Here is an 18,878-nt window from a genome sequence, read left to right as displayed (position 1 = left end):
GTATGACATGTAAGATTTGGTGGGTAATGTCATATGACATGTAAGATTTGGTGGGTAATGTCGTATGACATGTAAGATTTGGTGGGTAATGTCGTATGACATGTAAGATTTGGTTGGTAATGTTGTATGATATGTTAGATTTGGTGGGTAATGTCATATGACATGTAAGATTTGGTGGGTAATGTTGTATGACATGTAAGATTTGGTGGGTAATGTCGTATGACATGTAAGATTTGGTGGGTAATGTCGTATGACATGTAAGATTTGGTGGGTAATGTCATTTGACATGTAAGATTTGGTGGGTAATGTCGCATGACATGTAAGATTTGGTGAGTAATGCCGTATGACATGTAAGGTTTGGTGGGTTACGTCGTATGACATGTAAGATTTGGTGGGTAATGTCGTATGACATGTAAGATTTGGTTGGTAATGTCACATGACATGTAAGATTTGGTGAGTAATGTCACATGACATGTAAAATTTGGTGAGTAATGTCGTATGACATGTAAGATTTGGTGGGTAATGTTGTATGACATGTAAGATTGACATGTAAGATTTGGTGGGTAATGTCGTATGACATGTAAGATTTGGTGGGTAATGTCGTATGGCATGTAAGATTTGGTGGGTAATGTCGTATGACATGTAAGATTTGGTGGGTAATGTTGTATGACATGTAAGATTTGGTGGGTAATGTCATATGACATGTACGATTTGGTGGGTAATGTCGTATGACATGTAATATTTGGTGGATAATGTCGTATGACATGTAAGATTTGGTGAGCAATGTCGTATGACATGTAAGATTCGGTGGGTAATGTCGTATGACATGTAAGATTTGGTGAGCAATGTCGTATGACATGTAAGATTTGGTGGGTAATGTCGTAGGACGTGTAAGATTTGGTGAGTAATGTCATATGACATGTAAGATTTGGTGGGTAATGTCGTATGACATGTAAGATTTGGTGAGTAATGTCGTATGACATGTAAGATTTGGTGGGTAATGTCGTATGACATGTAAGATTTGGTGGGTAATGTCGTATGACATGTAAGATTTTGTGGGTAATGTCGTATGACATAATATTTGGTGGGTAATGTCATATGACATGTACGATTTTGTGAGTTATGTCGTATGACATGTAAGATTTGGTGGGTAATGTCATATGACATGTAAGATTTGGTGGGTAATGTCGTATGACATGTAAGATTTGGTGGGTAATGTCGTATGACATGTAAGATTTGGTTGGTAATGTTGTATGATATGTTAGATTTGGTGGGCAATGTCATATGACATGTAAGATTTGGTGGGTAATGTTGTATGACATGTAAGATTTGGTGGGTAATGTTGTATGACATGTAAGATTTGGTGGGTAATGTCGTATGACATGTAAGATTTGGTGGGTAATGTTGTATGACATGTAAGATTTGGTGGGTAATGTCGTATGACATGTAAGATTTGGTGGGTAATGTCGTATGACATGTAAGATTTGGTGGGTAATGTCATTTGACATGTAAGATTTGGTGGGTAATGTCGTATGACATGTAAGATTTGGTGAGTAATGCCGTATGACATGTAAGGTTTGGTGGGTTACGTCGTATGACATGTGAGATTTGGTTGGTAATGTCACATGACATGTAATATTCGGTGGATAATGTCGTATGACGTGTAAGATTTGGTGGGCAATGTCATATGACATGTAAGATTTGGTGGGTAATGTTGTATGACATGTAAGATTTGGTGAGTAATGTCGTATGACATGTAATATTCGGTGGATAATGTCGTATGACGTGTAAGATTTGGTGGGTAATGTTGTATGACATGTAAGATTTGGTGAGTAATGTTGTATGACATGTAAGATTTGGTGAGTAATGTCACATGACATGTAAAATTTGGTGAGTAATGTCGTATGACATGTAAAATTTGGTGGGTAATGTTGTATGACATGTAAGATTGACATGTAAGATTTGGTGGGTAATGTCGTATGACATGTAAGATTTGGTGGGTAATGTCGTATGACATGTAAGATTTGGTGGGTAATGTCGTATGACATGTAAGATTTGGTGGGTAATGTTGTATGACATGTAATATTTGGTGGGTAATGTTGTATGACATGTAAGATTTGGTAGGTAATGTCGTATGACATGTAAGATTTGGTGGGTAATGTCGTATGACATGTAAGATTTGGTGGGTAATGTCATTTGACATGTAAGATTTGGTGGGTAATGTCGTATGACATGTAAGATTTGGTGGGTAATGTCGCATGACATGTAATATTTGGTGGGTAATGTCGCATGACATGTAATATTTGGTGGGTAATGTCGTATGACATGTAAGATTTGCTGGGTAATGTCGTATGACATGTAATATCTGCTGGGTAATGTCGTATGACATGTAATATTTGGTGGGTAATGTCGTATGACATGTAAGATTTGGTGGGTAATGTCGTATGACATGTAAGATTTGCTGGGTAATGTCGTATGACATGTAAGATTTGGTTGGTAATGTCGTATGACATGTAAGATTTGGTGGGTAATGTCGTATGACATGTAAGATTTGGTGGGTAATGTCGTATGACATGTAATATTGGGTGGGTAATGTCATATGAGATGTAAGATTTGGTGGGTAATGTCGTATGACATGTAAGATTTGGTGGGTAATGTCGTATGACATGTAAGATTTGCTGGGTAATGTCGTATGACATGTAAGATTTGGTTGGTAATGTCGTATGACATGTAAGATTTGGTGGGTAATGTCGTATGACATGTAAGATTTGGTGGGTAATGTCGTATGACATGTAATATTGGGTGGGTAATGTCATATGAGATGTAAGATTTGGTGGGTAATGTCGTATGACATGTAAGATTTGGTGAGTAATGTCGTATGACATGTAAGATTTGGTGGGTAATGTCGTATGACATGTAAGATTTGGTGGGTAATGTCGTATGACATGTAATATTTGGTGGGTAATGTCGTATGACATGTACTATTTGGTGGGTTATGTCGTATGACATGTAAGATTTGGTGGGTAATGTTGTATGACAAGTAAGATTTGGTGGGTAATGTCGTATGACATGTAAGATTTGGTGAGTAATGTCGTATGACATGTAAGATTTGATGGGTAATGTCGTATGACATGTAAGATTTGGTGAGTAATGTCGTATGACATGTAAGATTTGATGGGTAATGTCGTATGACATGTAAGATTTGGTGGGTAATGTCGTATGACATGTAAGATTTGGTGAGTAATGTCGTATGACATGTAAGATTTGGTGGGTAATGTCGTATGACATGTAAGATTTGGTGGGTAATGTCGTATGACATGTAAGATTTGGTGGGTAATGTCGTATGACATGTAAGATTTGGTGGGTAATGTCGTATGACATGTAAGATTTGGTGAGTAATGTCATATGACATGTAAGATTTGGTGGGTAATGTCGTATGACATATAAGATTTGGTGGGTAATGTCATATGACATGTAATATTTGGTGGGTAATGTCGTATGACATGTAAGATTTGGTGGGTAATGTCGTATGACATGTAATATTGGGTGGGTAATGTCATATGAGATGTAAGATTTGGTGGGTAATGTCGTATGACATGTAAGATTTGGTGAGTAATGTCGTATGACATGTAAGATTTGGTGGGTAATGTCGTATGACATGTAAGATTTGGTGGGTAATGTCGTATGACATGTAATATTTGGTGGGTAATGTCGTATGACATGTACTATTTGGTGGGTTATGTCGTATAACATGTAAGATTTGGTGGGTAATGTTGTATGACAAGTAAGATTTGGTGGGTAATGTCGTATGACATGTAAGATTTGGTGAGTAATGTCGTATGACATGTAAGATTTGATGGGTAATGTCGTATGACATGTAAGATTTGGTGAGTAATGTCGTATGACATGTAAGATTTGATGGGTAATGTCGTATGACATGTAAGATTTGGTGGGTAATGTCGTATGACATGTAAGATTTGGTGAGTAATGTCGTATGACATGTAAGATTTGGTGGGTAATGTCGTATGACATGTAAGATTTGGTGGGTAATGTCGTATGACATGTAAGATTTGGTGGGTAATGTCGTATGACATGTAAGATTTGGTGGGTAATGTCGTATGACATGTAAGATTTGGTGAGTAATGTCATATGACATGTAAGATTTGGTGGGTAATGTCGTATGACATATAAGATTTGGTGGGTAATGTCATATGACATGTAAGATTTGGTGGGTAATGTCATATGACATGTAAGATTTGGTGGGTAATGTCGTATGACATGTAAGATTTGGTGAGTAATGTCATATGACAGGTAAGATTTGGTGAGTAATGTCGTATGACATGTAATATTTGGTAGGTAATGTCGTATGACATGTAAGATTTGGTGGGTTACGTCGTATGACATGTAAGATTTGGTGGGTAATGTCGTATGACATGTAAGATTTGGTGGGTAATGTCGTATGACATGTAATATTTGGTGGGTAATGTCGTATGACATGTAAGATTTGGTGGGTATTGTCGTATGACATGTAAGATTTGGTGAGTAATGTTGTATGTGAGACATGTTAGAGGTAAGAAAAGTTCAGACCAAGTCATATGATCCCAGTCTCCAGAGATCAGAAGATGTGTTTGAATATCTTAGAACACAACTGATCTCCATGACTATGAGGGAGCTACTTTTTTTATAACTGGCTGTACCAGGGCTAATGTTTGATGTTGTAATTTCTTGAAAATTTCAAAGAAACCAACTTACTTGACCTTGAATATGGGTCACGATAATTTGTTGTTGGTAAATACGACCAACAAAATATTGCTCCATGACATAATTTTTTATCAAATGTTGAGAACTTTTGACCGTTAAATTTGAACATCAAAATTTTGTAAATATGACTACAACATTATGAATTTTAGATTTTGACCTATATGACCTTGAAATTGGGTCAAGGACATTTAAAATTTGAAATGTTCTAAGAATACCCTAAGGTGACTAGTAATGCTTCTCAATGATACAAACCCGTAGACATTCCAATCAAAATGAACTTTACACGAGTTATGTGTTTATCTGACAGCTAATCATATATATAACGTTCCTGATTCAATGACCCACAGATCATAAATCCTTTTGACCATAATTATGATTTGATTCATTAAATCCAGTTAATTAACCGTGAGTAATAATAAATTATCTCATATATTTATAATTTTCATTCATCCCCTATCTGATGTACATTGTATGTGAATTAAATTTTGACACTGATTTGAAAAAAAATTATATATACTATAAATACAAGGGTTTTATATTGTTTTTACCTTGTTTCATCTATGTACACAGTTTCTAAAACGGATGCTGCATATTCCAAATTTCTCTGTAGATCCTCTCTCGATATGTCCTCCTTTTGAAGCCTTCGCAGTATGTGTCTTAGTCTAAAAAGAAAAAAAAAACCATCATTTTAACAATAAATTTTATTTTGATGATTTTTAAGAAATAATTGATAAACTGGTTGTATTCCCTTATTTTACCACTCATCACTTTTGTTGGCCATGACATAGAAGTGTGAGGAGATGACTTTTTCTGCTACCTTTTTTTTTTTTACGTCTGATTGGTGAATCAAACTCTAGTTGCCATGGTTACCCCTGCCACATGACCACCCAATACATCCTTCATAAGAGCCAGGTTATGTTGAAATCAACACAAAATTACACACTTATATGTGTTTTAGATGTCCAAAATGTGAAGAGTTTATGGCCTGTGTCTGACAGCTGAGGAAACATGAGGGGTTGAGGTACATCCTGGTCTACGAGGTCAGACCACATCATAAAGAATCCCTGTAGAACTGTGTTTGTCAGGCCGTCATTGTCAGTGACATTTCGGAGTCATCTACTGAGTTTGGAGAGAGACTGCGCGGAATCTAATAACCTGTTCACAAGCTCAAAATTACTTTTCCATGGATTTTAGTACAAGTCTCTGAACAATATGTAAGAGGCATTGTATTATAAATGTTGTCAGTTTCATGTTTATACCAGGGGTATACTTTTGTGTTTAATACACAAAAGAGTTCGAAAATATTTGGAAATATTAACACGGGAATTAAAAAAAAGTTCTGAATATAAAAAAATACCACTGAATAACTTTTAAACACAAAACAAGAGGTCCAAAGGGCCTCTATCACTCACCCGATCTGCAGTTTGTGAATTTAACCTCAAACTAATACCTAATATTGGTATTCGTATGGTAATTAACTGGTATATCAGGTATATCAAATATCACAACCCTTGAACTTTGATAGTCAGGAAGAAATAATTTGAAGAAGTTTTTATCATATTTGATCCCTTTTTGCCTTTAAAGTTCCTCAAGGTCATTCATTTGAACGAACCTCATAAGACTTCATCTCAGCATGCCATTGGCCCAACATCACGAACCTTTAAGACCTCTTGATTATAGAGAAACAGTTTAATGATTTTAACACATCTGACCTCTGTGACCTTAAATATCATTAATTTGAATATCTTCGGTATAGCTTTACATCCCAGCATGCACCTGTCCCAATATCATATTGCCCCGGGCTTTTGGTTACTGAAAAACGATCTAAATGGAAAAGTTGATGCCAATCGGACAGATGGATGATGAATGCTGCACAATGGCATAAGCGTATAATGTAATTTTCAAACAAATAATTTGCTGTAATTGAATTTACTTGGTTTGATGACTGGAGTTCATATTTCTCTGTTGACAAATTGTCCCTTGGAGGAATATATGTTTGCTATTACTGAGCTTTACTGGGTATAAGTCCATATTTAGTAAAAAGCCCATTTCCCACTTTTCTTATCCACAATAGAAAAAAAATCATCTTTTCTTTGAACCACCAGCCCCCCACCCCAAAAAAATATGATTAATGACTTGATGAAAACCACCTTTTGGAGTGGTGTTAATTAATTATGTATTTTTCTCTGGACAAATAACAAAAGACGCTTTGTTAACTATTGATCACTTTGTTAACTATTGATCACTTTGTTAACTACTGATCACTTTGTTATTTATTGATCACGTTGTTAACTATGATCACGTTGTTAACTATTGATCACTTTGTTAACTATTGATCACTTTGTTAACTATTGATCACTTTGTTAACTATTGATCACTTTGTTATAACTATTGATCACTTTGTTAACTATTGATCACTTTGTTAACTATTGATCACTTTTTTAACTATTGATCACTTTGTTAACTACTGATCACTTGGTTAACTATTGATCACTTTGTTAACTATTGATCACTTTGTTAACTATTGATCACTTTGTTAACTATTGATCACTTTGTTAACTATTGATCACTTTGTTAACTATTGATCACTTTGTTATAACTATTGATCACTTTGTTAACTATTGATCACTTTGTTAACTATTGATCACTTTTTTAACTATTGATCACTTTGTTAAATATTGATCACTTTGTTAACTATTGATCACTTTTTTAACTACTGATCAAAGGTCAAGCACAAAAGGTCACTTCCATTAATACATGTATATAGGTGAGTTTTGACAGTTATGAGCCTATATTACCGTATTGAGCAAACATGTGAAGCATCCGGTGTGTCTATTGCTGGTAGTTTGTCAGTACCAAGGTCGACGCTGGCGTACGAGTCACTTTCCGCACTGACAACACTCGAGGTCCGACTACTACTGGTGGAACCTCCAACCTTGGTTTTGGAGTTTGTCCTTCTAAGCACCGTTAAAGATCCTGTTCCTGTAACAGATTCAGGTCAGCAATTGTAAACAAGCATACTGGGGATTGCTAAAGCAATATACATGTCCCCTACCAGCCCCGGCTAAAAATAGTAACAGTCACCTTGACCTTAATTTGACCGAAAAACCCTGAAACTTGAACTAGATCTTTCACCAACAATACCTTCAAGCATGGCTGCTAAAAAAATAGGGGACTAAAAATATCACAGACTGTAGATTAGTATGTGTTTGGCTTTAACAGGGGTGGATTGGCCAGGAATTACAGCAAGGTCACGTGCCGACATCATCCAACTCTTCCGTTGCATATTCTGCTTTAAACTCTTGAAACCATTCAGATCTTAATTATCTTACACTGTCATGATAGCTAGGAGTTGTTAACTTAGGGTCAAGGTTGTGAAAGGTCAAGGTTAACAATTACCAATAATGTCACTTTAAATAGACCAATCAGGTTTGTTTTTATTAAATATGTAACAGCAGAAAGAGAAAATGTAGCAGCCAGACTGGGGTTTGAACCAAGGACCTCTGAACACTAGCCGAATGCTCTACCAATTGAGCTACCTGGTCGCTGATGATCGAACCAAGTCCAGTTCTGCTACATTCCTCCCTCCTTTTTTTCAACTCTTTGCCCCCAAAGACCATAGGTTCGGATATCCTCTTGTTTAAGCATACTCCCAATGCTTTAAACAAGGGTAGGCAAGCTAGCAAAATATGTAACTGGAGAAAGAGAAAATGTAGCGGCCAGACCGGGGTTTGAGCCTGGGACCTCCGAACACTAGCCGAATGTTCTGCTGACTGAGCTACCTGGTTGCAGATGATCGACCCAGTCCAGTTCCCTTACATTTAAGAAGTTTCTATTCAAAATGTTGCAGGATTTGTTTTAAAATGCAGTTTTATAGGTTTTAAAGAAATGGCCTACACATATCACTTACTTAAGTACTTACAAATATAGGTTGTGCTCATTGCACAACATTCAAAATCGATTTCCTTATCAAGTCCAACATCACACAATGGCTCTATATCTCCTTTTTATCACACAATGTGCCTTTCTCATTTAATTTTCCCCACAGAATCATCCAAGCATGAAAATTCAATTTTGTTTCTCATACTGATGTCTGTGGCGGGTCCCCGACACCTTCCTGAGTGTTGGAGAACATCGAGCTGACTGGTGTGTCCATTGGTACACTTATCTTGTAAAGATCTATAATGATTTACTTTGCGACCAATGACATTGAAATTGAGAGATACAAATTAGATTTTTCTCTTTTCCACATTGATTCTAGTGGAACTTAGCTCCAGAAATGAGCTGTGCCAGTTTACTGCTGATGAATGTAGACAGAAAGGTATTGACAACGTCTGGACGAGCTACTGATTATAAAGTCCCAATCAATCTGGTTTCTTTCTCAATCACTTATGAATCTAATCAAACCAGATCAACTGAAGAGGCTGAAGCAAACTTCTGCACAATTTGGCAAACATTGAACATCTGAAATGAACAACGATCTACACCACCCATATAAACCAGGCATATTGTTTGCTTTAATATTTTTTTAACAGCAGCCCATTTTTATTGCACCAAAAATACTTTAAATGTAGTGACTCTGCTTATCGTTAGAATTCCTTGTCACCTGGTTGAGTTTGATGCAGTGCCACTCGATATAATTACTAATGAAGCAAGCTAATTGACAAGCTTGAAAGAATTAATTTTCCACAAATAAAGTGGAAATTTACATAACGGTATAGGGAAGTTTATAATGCCATGCCTCACTCAGTGTCATATTCCTGCCTCTTCATGATAAAACTTTCACAAAACTACTTTGTTATCAGTGTCAGAACCCCAATAACATATAACTACCCTAGTGTCAGTGTCGCATATAATCCAGCCTAGCTATCTGACAACCAACAATCTATCTGGTCAACATAAACCAAGTACGCCCAACAATCTATCTGGTCAACATACACCAAACACATCCAACAATCTATCTGGTCAACATAAACACCCAACAATCTATCTGGTCAACATAAACACCCAACAATCTATCTGGTCAACATAAACCAAACACACCCAACAATCTATCTGGTCAACATAAACCAAACACACCCAACAATCTATCTGGTCAACATAAACCAAATACACCCAACAATCTATCTGGTCAACATAAACCAAATACACCCAACAATCTATCTGGTCAACATAAACCAAATACACCCAACAATCTATCTGGTCAACATAAACCAAATACACCCAACAATCTATCTGGTCAACATAAACTAAACACACCCAACAATCTATCTGGTCAACATAAACCAAATACACCCAACAATCTATCTGGTCAACATAAACCAAACACACCCAACAATCTATCTGGTCAACATAAACCAAATACACCCAACAATCTATCTGGCCAACATAAACCAAACACACCCAACAATCTATCTGGTCAACATAAACCAAACACACCCAACAATCTATCTGGTCAACATAAACCAAACACACCCAACAATCTATCTGGCTAACATAAACCAAACACACCCAACAATCTATCTGGTCAACATAAACCAAACACACCTAACAATCTATCTGGCCAACATAAACCAAATACACCCAACAATCTATCTGGCCAACATAAACCAAATACGCCCAACAATCTATCTGGCTAACATAAACCAAATACGCCCAACAATCTATCTGGCCAACATAAACCAAATACGCCCAACAATCTATCTGGCTAACATAAACCAAATACGCCCAACAATGTATACTTGACCTGTATCAAGCTTCTATGTTATTGATATGCGAGTATCATGGGAGAAGCAGGTGGTGATGGTAGTTGTAGCTTTAATTCCACAATGACAACACAATGACATGGCAATGGACACCAGCAGGCAACACCAGCCCACTTTAATCAATCTATCTAATTGTTTGTGAAGTAAGGATGAATGTTTCCTGACTTATATCTGACCTTTGCGTTATTTTTACAAAAAAGGTGCCAGTCCTTTTTTAGATATCAGGAGGAAAGGAAAACATCTAAGCCTCTTTGGAAATCAACAAAAGAAATGAGCATGGATCCAAGATCGGAGAAATGTAGTCAAAAAGATTTTTGTAGCATGGAAGATCGGAGACAGTCAGACAGATTATTGTAGAATGGAAGATCGGAGACAGTCAGACAGATTATTGTAGAATGGAAGATCGGAGACAGTCAGACAGAACATTGTAGAATGGAAGATCGGAGACAGTCAGACAGATTATTGTAGAATGGAAGATCGGAGACAGTCAGACAGATTATTGTAGAATGGAAGTTTGGAGATGTCAAATAGACAGATTATTGTAGCCTGGAAGATTTGAGACGAAGATCGAGAGCTTGACTATCACAGCATGTAAGGTTGGAAACAGACTATTACAGTATCAAAGATTGAACACATATTAGCCAGATTATCTAAACATGGAAGACATGGAGCCCGGGCGGAGACTATCACACTTGGAGACACTGTGCAGCTTTAAATCATAAGTTTTGAGACAGGTAGCTAGATATACGTCATACTCACGTGATAGTTGGCCGTTTTTGGATCCAACACTGGCATCGTCTTTTGCCCGATCAGGTGGGTTCGCCACTGTAACAAAAAACAAACTTATTAATAAATTGATGACTTTCATTAATAAAAACAAAACATAAAATGATACAATTCAGCCCATTCATCTCATATTTCATTTTCAAAATACAAATGTATTTAAAATTTTTTGAAGATATATGTTTTTAAGAATTACCTGATATTTCAAACTGAGTGAATTTCTCCTTAAAGAAAATCAACACATTTTAAATTATCAGTTCGAGGTTATTTTAATTTAGTATCTTTATATAGTTTGAAGAATTTTACAAGGCTTGAAACATTTGTGTCAACTGTGCTGAAAATTAATTAACGATTGCCACCAGCATGAACCCAAACACCGTTTTAATGACTAGACTATACTTCATTTCATAGAAATAACTTAGACATCAATAGACATTGTAAACTCCCCTCACCATATATCTTTTAATAAGCATGTAAAAATGTTCATTTCGGAAATGTCAATTTCTACAGTGACATTTCAAGAATGCTTCTTTTGTACAGCGTCTCATTCAATGGGGAGCTGTACTTACAAATGTGTGTACACAGTCCTAATCATACAAGTGTGGAGGGCTGAAGGCAACCGCAGCCCGGAGTCCGCCTAATTGGATAAAACCTTCGGTATATATCAATCCCCAGAATTCCAGTCTAAGATGATCTTAAAATGTTCTAATCCAATTAAAATAGATTTCCCGTTGTATAAATCTCCATTAATCAATAATGCTTCGACTATATTACCATACAGAATTTGATAATAGACTACACTGCTTATCGGCTAGCCCCAGTCGGATATTGGTAGTTTAACGGACACAAGTAATTTAGATTCATTCTCCATACTGAACATGATGCAGCCCCATATTCATTTAGAAACCACCGTCACAACCGACATATTGGAACTGTATCAAATCACCAAACCGATCCTTGTCTCATGCCTCATTCTTCACAAATAGAACAATACCTGAAAGTCTTGAATATAATTAATTCCAGAAACAATGAAAGAACAAAGGCTGGATATGTCAATGTTTAACCACAAGAAAAAAGCAGAACTGTATACTAGAACCACTAAGAGAGTACAGGTGTATACTAGAACTACTAAGAGAGTACAGTTGTATACTAGAACCACCAAGAGAGTATAGCTGTATACAAGAACCACTAAGAGAGTTACAGTTGTATACTAGAACCAACAAGAGAGTACAGTTGTATACTAGAACCACTAAGAGAGTTACAGTTGTATACTAGAACCACTAAGAGAGTTACAGTTGTATACTAGAACCACTAAGAGGGTACAGTTGTATACTAGAACCACTAAGAGAGTTACAGTAGTATACTAGAACCACTAAGAGAGTACAGTTGTATACTAGAACCACTAAGAGAGTACAGTTGTATACTAGAACCACTAAGAGAGTTACAGTTGTATACTAGAACCACTAAGAGAGTACAGTTGTATACTAGAACCACTAAGAGAGTACAGTTGTATACTAGAACCACTAAGAGAGTACAGTTGTATACTAGAACCACTAAGAGAGTACTGTTGTATACTAGAACCACTAAGAGAGTACAGTTGTATACTAGAACCACTAAGAGAGTACAGCTGTATACTAGAACCACTAAGAGAGTACAGTTGTATACTAGAACCACTAAGAGAGTACAGCTGTATACTAGAACCACTAAGAGAGTACAGTTGTATACTAGAACCACTAAGAGAGTTACAGTTATATACTAGAACCACTAAGAGAGTTACAGTTGTATACTAGAACCACTAAGACTGAGTACAGTTATATACTAGAACCACTAAGAGAGTACAGTTGTATACTAGAACCACTAAGAGAGTACAGTTGTATACTAGAACCACTAAGAGAGTACAGTTGTATACTAGAACCACTAAGAGAGTACAGTTGTATACTAGAACCACTAAGAGAGTTACAGTTGTATACTAGAACCACTAAGAGAGTACAGTTGTATACTAGAACCACTAAGAGAGTACAGTTGTATACTAGAACCACTAAGAGAGTACAGTTGTATACTAGAACCACTAAGAGAGTACAGTTGTATACTAGAACCACTAAGAGAGTTACAGTTGTATACTAGAACCACTAAGAGAGTTACAGTTGTATACTAGAACCACTAAGAGAGTTACAGTTGTATACTAGAACCACTAAGAGAGTTACAGTTGTATACTAGAACCACTAAGAGAGTACAGTTGTATACTAGAACCACTAAGAGAGTACAGTTGTATACTAGAACCACTAAGAGAGTACAGTTGTATACTAGAACCACTAAGAGAGTACAGTTATATACTAGAACCACTAAGAGAGTTACAGTTGTATACTAGAACCACTAAGAGAGTACAGTTGTATACTAGAACCACTAAGAGAGTACAGTTGTATACTAGAACCACTAAGAGAGTACAGTTGTATACTAGAACCACTAAGAGAGTACAGTTGTATACTAGAACCACTAAGAGAGTACAGTTATATACTAGAACCACTAAGAGAGTACAGTTGTATACTAGAACCACTAAGAGAGTACAGTTGTATACTAGAACCACTAAGAGAGTACAGTTGTATACTAGAACCACTAAGAGAGTTACAGTTGTATACTAGAACCACTAAGAGAGTTACAGTTGTATACTAGAACCACTAAGAGAGTTACAGTTGTATACTAGAACCACTAAGAGAGTTACAGTTGTATACTAGAACCACTAAGAGAGTACAGTTGTATACTAGAACCACTAAGAGAGTACAGTTGTATACTAGAACCACTAAGAGAGTTACAGTTGTATACTAGAACCACTAAGAGAGTACAGTTATATACTAGAACCACTAAGAGAGTTACAGTTGTATACTAGAACCACTAAGAGAGTACAGTTGTATACTAGAACCACTAAGAGAGTACAGTTGTATACTAGAACCACTAAGAGAGTACAGTTGTATACTAGAACCACTAAGAGAGTACAGTTGTATACTAGAACCACTAAGAGAGTACAGTTGTATACTAGAACCACTAAGAGAGTTACAGTTGTATACTAGAACCACTAAGAGAGTACAGTTGTATACTAGAACCACTAAGAGAGTACAGTTGTATACTAGAACCACTAAGAGAGTTACAGTTATATACTAGAACCACTAAGAGAGTACAGTTGTATACTAGAACCACTAAGAGAGTACAGTTGTATACTAGAACCACTAAGAGAGTACAGTTATATACTAGAACCACTAAGAGAGTACAGTTGTATACTAGAACCACTAAGAGAGTACAGTTGTATACTAGAACCACTAAGAGAGTTACAGCTGTATACTAGAACCACTTAGAGAGTACAGTTGTATACTAGAACCACTAAGAGAGTACAGTTGTATACTAGAACCACCTAGAGAGTTACAGTTGTATACTAGAACCACTAAGAGAGTTACAGTTGTATACTAGAACCACTAAGAGAGTACAGTTATATACTAGAACCACTAAGAGAGTTACAGTTGTATACTAGAACCACTAAGAGAGTACAGTTGTATACTAGAACCACTTAGAGAGTACAGTTGTATACTAGAACCACTAAGAGAGTTACAGTTGTATACTAGAACCACTTAGAGAGTTACAGTTGTATACTAGAACCACTAAAACAGTTACAGTTGTATACTAGAACCACTAAGAGAGTACAGTTGTATACTAGAACCACTAAGAGAGTACAGTTGTATACTAGAACCACTAAGAGAGTACAGTTGTATACTAGAACCACTAAGACAGTTACAGTTGTATACTAGAACCACTAAGAGAGTTACAGCTGTATACTAGAACCACTAAGAGAGTTACAGTTGTATACTAGAACCACCTAGAGAGTTACAGTTGTATACTAGAACCACTAAGAGAGTACAGTTATATACTAGAACCACTAAGAGAGTTACAGTTGTATACTAGAACCACTAAGAGAGTACAGTTGTATACTAGAACCACTAAGAGAGTATAGTTGTATACTAGAACCACTAAGAGAGTACAGTTGTATACTAGAACCACTAAGAGAGTATAGTTGTATACTAGAACCACTAAGAGAGTACAGTTGTATACTAGAACCACTAAGACAGTTACAGTTGTATACTAGAACCACTAAGAGAGTACAGTTGTATACTAGAATCAGTAAGAGAGTACAGTTGTATACTAGAACCACTAAGAGAGTTACAGTTGTATATTAGAACCACTAAGAGAGTTACAGTTGTATACTAGAACCACTAAGAGAGTTACAGTTGTATACTAGAACCACTTAGAGACAGTTGTATACTAGAACCACTAAGAGATTATAGTTGTTTACTAGAACCACTAAGAGAGTACAGTTGTATACTAGAACCACTAAGAGAGTACAGTTGTATACTAGAACCACTAAGAGAGTACAGTTATATACTTGACCCACTAAGAGAGTACAGCTGTATACTAGAACCACTAAGAGACAATTGTACATAAGAACCACTTGTATAATGTCTTCAGGCTGTGAAGCTGTCTGGTATTTGTCTTCTTTTCTATTTTACCATTATCTGCCTTTGTTCGTGGTTATTTGCTAGCATTTTTTATCACAGAATGTTTTGTGTCTGTTATTCCAGTATAAATTCAGTCAATATTGGTCATAAAAGCTGTAAAAACAATAATTTCCCTTCACATGAAAGCTGTATCAATGTTAGAATATCTGCCCAAGTATTTACTGATAGAAGCTTCTGGGCCATGATAAATAAAATTGTATAGAAATCGGTAAAAACAGCCTATCTGTCGGTGATATTGTATAGAGTCAGTAATATAATGGTGGATGTTGTAGTGAGTTCATAGACAAACAAGATTACTGTATCGTAGGGAACGAGACATAAACTATAAGGCATATTATTAGGACGATCAATGGTGTTGTTACACAATGCAAAATCATTTCTTCAGTCAAATTAAGTTTTCTTTATTCTTCCATGATCAGGAAATAATAGCGAGTCTCCTCAACAAAATCCGACTTCTTTGATCGGTCTGACCTCAGCATGACCCAGCCGAAAACAATTATTTCTTTGATTGGCAGCAGCTTAAAAATCATCCAGCTACTAGAGGTCGCGTCAATAGTTCTATATATAAAACAAATTCATCAAAATCGGAGCAAACATGCGGAGAAATAAGTGATATCTTATTCCAAGAAAATTACAAATATTTTATCAATCAATACTAGTGTGCATCACAATTTTACAATGACACACGGTTGATTAGAAATCCACCAGTGCCGAATGCGATGAAGAAATACAGATATTTCCATAGCAATAACAAACAACTTAATTTTGTAAAACCGTAGAATATTAATGCATTGCAGAAGATCAAAGAGGCTTACAAGAAGCTTATAGAGGTGAAAAGCTAGATTTGGGAGAAATTGGTAAAGAAAAACACCATTCATCAATTGTACTTGAGCGGTGCTGTAACCAATTTGTACATGAATAAATTCAGCGCTGCTAAATCGCCTGAGTATCTGCTGTTTGGCTTTCATGGGATGCGTTTACATCTACTTTCTCACAGACTGATTTCGCAGACAGCTCGTGATTTTCAAATAATACCTTTGCACCAACCTAAATACAAATAAGGTCTTATATAGCGGGGTATTTCTCCGACAGGGCATTAATCACTAAACCCCAAGCTTTTCCTCTGTGATGGCTGGCCGAGCTATCGGGCACCAGCCTCTAGATCAACTGTCAGGATCTAGGCCTTCAAAGGAAAAATTTATTTTCTATATATTGTCAATCAATCAGTTTCTCCAAATTGCATGGGAGAGAAACATTGAGGTGGAATTTTCTGGGCGATTACAGTAGCTCTCTTGGGACAGGATTCCCTACAAGACCCAAATGATAACATATAACAGCTAGTCTTCACTACTTGTCGGTGTGACTTTTTTTGTGATTAATTAATTATGTTCAATGGAATTTAACAAAAATAGCATCCGTCATTTTACTGCCCATCCAGAGTTATTCCAAGAAAACAAATAAATTGCAGACAAGATGTCTGAAAATAATTTCTTTATATGACTCGTATGCATAAGTTTTTCAGAACATTTTAATTCATCAAATGAGGAATAACATAATAGTTAAGAGTTAGGCATATAAGGAATGATATGACAAGAGTTAGGCACATATGACAAAGAATGACAAGAATATGTTAGGCATAATTATGACAGGAGTGAAGCATATAAAATGACAAGACAAGACTTAAGCATATAGAAAGACATGACAGATTATTAAGTTAAGCATAAGGAATGATATGATAAGAGTTAGACAAATTCAGCAATGACATATGACAAGAGTTAGGCATACAGAAATGACATGAGAGTTAGGCTTACACTCGAAGACGAGATTTTGGTATGACATGATGAGAGTTAGGCATTCGAGGAAGGACATGACTAGAGTTAGGTTTATAAAGCACCACAAACAGTAAAACTCTATTTCCTTTACAAAGAAATATCAGTGTTGACAGCTCACACCATTTCCCAGAGGTAATCTGTTTTTCAGACTGCTCTGCGTTAAAAACTAACCAGATTGACCCGTCAGATTTTCAAATAACCTGCGTATTAGATTCAAAACCAGGGATGACCCAGAATTGTAGATTCAGTTTGGACCACCTTATTGACCGCGTTACGATACACAAATAATATATGTACGAGACAGATAGGCATGTTTCACACAGATACACAGATTTATTCTGACAGAGAGACAGATAGGCATGTTTCACACAGATACACAGATTTATTCTGACAATTTAAAACATATTCATGAGAGCTAGTTCACAATCCTTTTAAGTTCAACTCTTAGCAAAAAGAAACATTATAATAATTGTGGTATTCAAGCTTATAGAACCAGTTTTTCTTTAAAAACAGTGTTCATCTAGTTCATACTCAAATTGTTTTCTGACATTGTGTTCGTTTTAACAACCCATGATAGAAGACTGTTGTCAACCAAGTCTCAATCAATCTGAACCAATATTTGCTTATATTCAACTTCGGAACTCTTTATATATTTTTCAGTTATGGCCTCATGTGGTTAAAATTCTTCATTTGACTGTAAATAAGTTTGAGTTCGTTATCATATTTTCTAGAGAGATTTCATATACTTCTATCATATCCCCACACGATCTTCTATATGTTAATGTTCACAATCCAAATTTCTGCAAATGTTCCGTACACGATAAATCTGAAAGTCCTGGTACTTGTTTCATTGCTCGACGTTGAACATTTTCAATAGTTGTTACAGTTGTTTTTCGGAATGCAAGCACCAAACTTAATTTGCATATTTTATGAATCATATCTTAAATTCTATAACCACTCATTTACGAGAGAGATGTATTATTATATACTTAATATATTCAATTATTCACACAAATGTTTTTTCGTTCTGTTCTCAAATGGACATGTTAAGTATAGGTGATCACTTTAGTTTCTTGGTTGGATTTGTTTGCATTTTGAAAAAAAGTATGTAACATAAATGAACTTTTGCTATGGTCCAAAACTGATCTTAACTCCTCATTAAAAAATTATCAGAGACA

At 36.0% G+C, this 18,878-nt stretch overlaps 1 protein-coding gene across 2 annotated transcripts in view; it reads right to left on the bottom strand.

Moving 5' to 3' along the window:
* LOC117317254 (calcium/calmodulin-dependent 3',5'-cyclic nucleotide phosphodiesterase 1A-like) overlaps positions 1-18,878 on the bottom strand; it is a 163,721-nt gene that overhangs the window by 45,083 nt on the left and 99,760 nt on the right. For both annotated transcript variants that reach the window (XM_033871984.1, XM_033871985.1), the window contains exons 2-4: positions 11,286-11,351; positions 7,560-7,743; positions 5,310-5,423 (exon numbers count right to left, since the gene is read on the bottom strand). In XM_033871984.1, coding sequence (XP_033727875.1) covers positions 5,310-5,423; positions 7,560-7,743; positions 11,286-11,351 — 364 coding nt within the window. The remainder of the gene's footprint in view (positions 1-5,309; positions 5,424-7,559; positions 7,744-11,285; positions 11,352-18,878) is intronic.

This window comes from Pecten maximus, chromosome 19, assembly GCF_902652985.1.
Source record: "Pecten maximus chromosome 19, xPecMax1.1, whole genome shotgun sequence".
Taxonomy (NCBI): Eukaryota; Metazoa; Mollusca; class Bivalvia; order Pectinida; family Pectinidae; genus Pecten; species Pecten maximus.
This window is presented reverse-complemented; position numbering and strand designations above follow the sequence as displayed.